Consider the following 5,177-nt stretch of genomic DNA (forward strand, 5'->3'; position numbering starts at 1 on the left):
AAGGTGGCTGCTGCAGAGGTCAGGCCCCAGGCCGGCAGCTGCGAGGGGTCTGTCGGGGATTAGGGGGGAGGCCCGGGCTAGAGGTGCAGTGAGGGGGGAGGGGTCCGTTTTACATCCTGCTGCGAGTGGAGGTCACCTGGGAAGTAGCAGTGTGTGGCACCCGGAAGTCAAGGAGGGGAGGGACCCCGGGACGCAGAGAGGTGTCCTTGAAGGAGGAGGCTGGAGTGAGTCTTGAAAGTCAGTCATTGCTCGTGGCAGCACAGAGGCAGGGGTGATGGGAATCCTGGGCGGGCTGCAGGGGGAGGATTAGACGAGGTCTGTGAAGGGATCGGCTGGGCTGTAGGGGGGGGGTGCTCTCCAGGCGAGCTGTGTTACACAGGGGTGAGGGGCGGGGGGGGAAAGGAAGTGGGGGATGGTGGCGCGTGTCTGCTGAGGACAGCGTGAGGAGGGAGGGCCCTGATGTGCAGGGGTGCAGCGGAGAGGCTGGTCTTCTGGGTGCTGTGCACAGGGCGGGGCATGCGAGTGCACTTGGCGGGGGGTGACAGCGGCAGCCTGGACGGTTCCTGCTTGCGTGGGTGGGCACGGGCAGGGCCGGGGAGGGGCCCGGGAAGGGGTGCGGAGGGTGTGGGGGACCGCTGGGGAGGTGGCCTCTTGTGCTGCCCCTTACCCGCTGCTGGCAAAAGTCCCAGACCCCGAAGATGCCGGAGAACAGTTTGGTTCGTAAGACCCTGGCGACCGGGCGAGGTGAGCGGGCTTCTCCCCGCCGACCGGCCGCGTGGACCCGCGGGTCCGTGAGCCGCGTGTTCCTGACCCCCCGGCGCCGAGTGCACGTCTGATGTCCGATGCACTTGGCGGGGTCTGTCCGGCGGCGGCACGCCGCAGTGACGGGGCTGCCTTGTCCGTTGGCAGGAGAAGCGAGCCCAGCAAGCCCGCCGGAAGCCTCGCCTCGCTCGCGGACGCGCCCCCGCTGAGCAGCGGACGCAGCGCGCTGACCGCCGCCCCCTCCGGGAAGGACTCCGAAGGTGAGTGGCCGACCTGCCACCTGTTCCGAGTCGCGTGTGGTCATCGTGTGCCCCCGAGGCGGGCCCTGCTCGCGTCCTTTACCGCGGTCGCACTGGCTGCGTGGCGGGCGCTCTGCTTTCCCTGCCGCCGGGACAGCGTCGGGAAGTGGATTCCAGCCCCTCGTCCAGTGACCGTGTTCGCTTTCAGGCATCTCCCCCTCGGTGGGCGTTTAGACGGGCTTGTTAACTTCTAGGAACTTGCTTCATAGATCCTGTGATACGCATCCTCCCTTCCGCGATTTGGAGCTGGGGTGGCTTTTGTCTGCTTTGGATGTTGGCCTTGTGTGCGTGTGATTTTCTGAGGTTTATGTGTTTCTTCACCGCGATGCGTCTGCTCTAACGTCGTCCTGTGTCAGCCGCCCCCCCTCTGCTGGGGACCTTCAGAGTCTGACTCCTGGTCTCTCTTGGTTTTTTTTTGCTCGTTTGTTTTGATTCTTAAGTTCCACATGTGGGTGAAATCACACGATATTTGTCTCTCTGACTCGCCTCACTTAGCCTTATACTCTAGTTCTACCCACATCAGTGCAAGCGACAAGATGTTATTTGGAACATGAATCCGACCTTTTCGCACGTCCCAGAGAGCTGGCCTGCGGGCCGTGGAGCGTCACGTCACTGCACAGCTTACCCTCCCGGCCCTCCCACGTGCCCATGGTGGTGAGACAGGATTGGAAAGCGTAGCCTTAAATGTAGAGATGCGAGGGTGATGTTTGCTTTAATTGACAGTGTGTTTTAGACCTTTTTTTGAGAACGTTTTCTAAAAAACAGATCTTTATTAGGAAATTGTGTGGTTTGGCATGATTTTGCAGTATTTACGGACCTTTTTACGTTACGTGATGCAGCTGCGGGGTTTCCCGGGCTCCGGGAGGGAGAGAATGTGTGGCCTTCAGCCGTCCGGTCCGCTGGCCACGCGTCTGTCACCGTGGCCCACGCCAGCTTCCCCTGTCCTTCCCTGGTCGCTGTCACCGCGGCGAGCGCTCAGTGTGGCATGGAGAGGACATCGAGTGCTTAGGACTGAAAAACAATCAATTTGGTAAATGAAATGGCCGTTGAATTAAAGCAAAATCATAGCAGTTGAATTAAAACAAAATTGAAGAAAATAAAATTGGCGAGACTAATTAACTGCAGCGCATGAGTGCACACCCACTGAGTCTTTTTATAGCCGGTGGCGTCTGTTAGGCCAGAGGTTACTTCGATGGTCAGACTTTAGGAATGACCAGCATCGTGCGGTTGAAAAGCGGATGCGATGCGTGCTGTGCGCGGTCGTCAGAGTCTGTCACTCTGTCTTCGCTTTTGGTTGTTACGTTTTGGTTATAAACCCTGTGGTGGAAAGACCATGATGCGGCTCAGAGGCTGCCGCGTTCTGATCGTCAGTCCTTGTGGCTGTTTCTCCGCAGGTAAGAGAAGAAACACGGTGCTGAGAGATGTGAAGGCGGTCAGCGAGAAAGTTGGATCCCTGGGATTAGGTAACCGGATTTCCCGATGGTCGTCTTGATGGGCTGAAGACCATTGTGTTTTAGAATAAATCTGAAATGCAGCGGCTTATCCCCAGCGAGCCCCTCCTGACCAGGCGCCTGGCGGTCACTGGGGGTGGGTCCCGCGGGCTCTCTGCTCCTGGCGCTCGGGTTCCCAGAGGAGAGGCGGACAGGCCCTGCAGACCCCTGGGTGGGAGGTGGGCCTGCCCTCACTAGGCCCAGGGGGCCTCGCCTGGGAGATGATGGCACCCACCCCGTCGTAAAGTGAGCAACCTGCTTCACACTCAGACCCGAGGGAACGTCTGCTGCCTCGTGAGTGCCAGCCGCCTCTGCCGGCTCTCGGCGCCCGGGCTGCCCCACCCCGCAGCCGCAGCCTGACCCTGCGCGGGCCTGCGCCCTCCGTCCGCTTTCCTTCCCTGGGAGAGGCGCAGTCCCGGTGTGGCCAGACCGCCGCCTCCGCAGCCCCACACGCGGCCTGCTGCTCAGCTCTGCCTGCCCCTGCCTCGCCCTGCTCCTGCCCCACCCCTGCCTCGCCCCCACGCCTGCCCTGCCCAGCCTGCCTGCGTCCCCTACGTCTCACCCGCCTCGCCAGCCATCCCTCCTCTCTGTGGCAGCCCCGCTCTCTGTCAAAGCCAGGGCAGCCCCAGCCTGCCTACAAGGAGGGGCGCTGAGAGTTCTCGGTGAGGGAAGGGGCCTGGTCGCTCTGCAGGTGCCGACGGGGGGGCAGGGGGTCCGCTGCTTTGCCTCACCTTGCGCTGGGAAGCGTGCTGTCAGCAGGCTGGGGTTGTGGGTGGTCCTCCGGGGAGGACAGAGGATTCGCCAGCTGGAGTTTGGTCCTTCCGTCCCAGCCGGACGTTAGGATTTGGTGCAAATGAGAATTTCTGTTTAGTTTTGTTTGATGGTATTGCAACAGTATTGCTTCCTGTTTGTTTTTATGTCCGTTGTGAATTTATAGAATTCTGAGTATTTTAAGGAACGTATGAATGTTAGCGGACTGGCTTAGGATAATAGCGATGCTAGTGACAGCACGCTTGGCAGTGTGCCAGGAAGTGGCTTTATTTAAGTCTTACAATGTGAGGTGGGTTTTATTGTCCTCCCCGTCTCTACAGATGAGAACCAGGTTAAGTAAGTTGCCTGAGGTCACATGGATTGCAAATCTTGGTACATTGACTGAGAACCCTGACTAGATGTTATTTTATTTTTTAATGTTTATTTTTGAGAGAGAGAGAGACAGTGTGAGCAGGGGAGGGGCAGAGTGTGGGGGAGACACAGAATCCGAAGCAGGCTCCAGGCTCCGAGCTGTCAGCACAGAGTCGGATGCAGGGCTTGAACCCACGGACCGTGAGGCAGCGACAGGGATTCCTGATAGCCTGCTCTTGAGGCCTGCCGTTGCATCTGACACCATTTTTAATGTTAGATGACCTTATAAATAATAAATGTACAATGTGATTCAGCTTTTGGGTACTTGGACTAAAGGACTGGGTATTAACTACAGCTCATGAATGACGTTTTGTTAAGTCTTAGGTAGTTTATTTTGCCCTTTGCTTTCATGTTCTGTATGGTAAAGGTATTTTCAACCCTAGAGACTTCATTTTTAATGATGCAATGTAATTCAGTAATGGAGTTTTTCCTGAAGGAGTGTGTGCGTGATTGTAGATACATTGTGAAGCATGCAGGTGTAAACATAACCCATCTTTTCTTAAACTTCCAGGGATTGGAGAAGAAGATGATTATGTTGATGATTTTAACAGGTAAGAAAAATAGTTGGGCCACAAAGAAATCGTAAACAATTTGTGACACAGGAAAGCGTGACGGAGTTCCCTTCGTGCTTATTTTGGTGTATTTGTCTCTCTCGTTCATGTAAATTGCAGATGAATATAAGGTAGTTAATCCAGAATTACACCCTGCACTCTGAAGCCTGGTTCGGTTTTGTGTTAGAATGTGAACAAATGTGTCATGTTCAGGAAACCTGATAAGAACACGACACAGTTGCTCCCGGCAGCAGGTGGCCGTGGTCCACGTGCGCTCCGCCAGCCCCGTGGAGGGGCAGCCACGTGCCTCGGACCCGGCCCTCACGCAGCAGACAGACCTGAACACTGTGTTCGGATGACTTTTTATGTACATAACGGTAGTAGAATCTCTGAGTTGCCCCATAGTTTGGAAATGGTTGTGGATATGATGAGAAATTTTAAATTAGGATCTGAGAACTGCATGTGATTAACAGGGCCTTCTTCCCCTCCGGTTGGGAATTTGTATTTTGTTTTTTAACAGTGACTTATCATACAGTGTTTTTGAGAGAGGACGTGATTCGTAGACGAAATTTTAAAAATCTGGGCTCATGCCTTTCCTGACGTCGTGACCCTGGTCCCCGTCATGGGCCTTGGTTTCCCCATCTCTGAAATTCACTCCCAATTCTGTTGCCCTCGATAAGTTGTGTTAAGGATCAGGTGAGATAATAAATATGAAGTTAGCGGTAGTTAAGGTTTTATTTAAATGTTCAGTGTTCTTGGTTCTCTTTCTTTCTCTCAAACTAGCACCAGCCATCGCTCGGAGAAAAGCGAGCTAAGTGTTGGTGAGGAGATCGAAGAAGACCTTTCTGTGGAAATCGATGACGTCAACACCAGTGATAAAGTACGCTGCTAGC

At 55.3% G+C, this 5,177-nt stretch overlaps 1 protein-coding gene across 3 annotated transcripts in view; it reads left to right on the forward strand.

Annotated features, from left to right (window-relative positions):
* The window catches only part of FGFR1OP (FGFR1 oncogene partner), a 26,299-nt gene that overhangs the window by 19,020 nt on the left and 2,102 nt on the right, over positions 1-5,177 (forward strand). For all 3 annotated transcript variants that reach the window (XM_029944540.1, XM_029944541.1, XM_029944542.1), the window contains 4 exons: positions 910-1,022; positions 2,456-2,524; positions 4,245-4,284; positions 5,068-5,164. In XM_029944540.1, the coding sequence (XP_029800400.1) occupies positions 910-1,022; positions 2,456-2,524; positions 4,245-4,284; positions 5,068-5,164 (319 nt within the window). The remainder of the gene's footprint in view (positions 1-909; positions 1,023-2,455; positions 2,525-4,244; positions 4,285-5,067; positions 5,165-5,177) is intronic.

This window comes from Suricata suricatta, chromosome 7 (assembly GCF_006229205.1).
Source record: "Suricata suricatta isolate VVHF042 chromosome 7, meerkat_22Aug2017_6uvM2_HiC, whole genome shotgun sequence".
Taxonomy (NCBI): Eukaryota; Metazoa; Chordata; class Mammalia; order Carnivora; family Herpestidae; genus Suricata; species Suricata suricatta.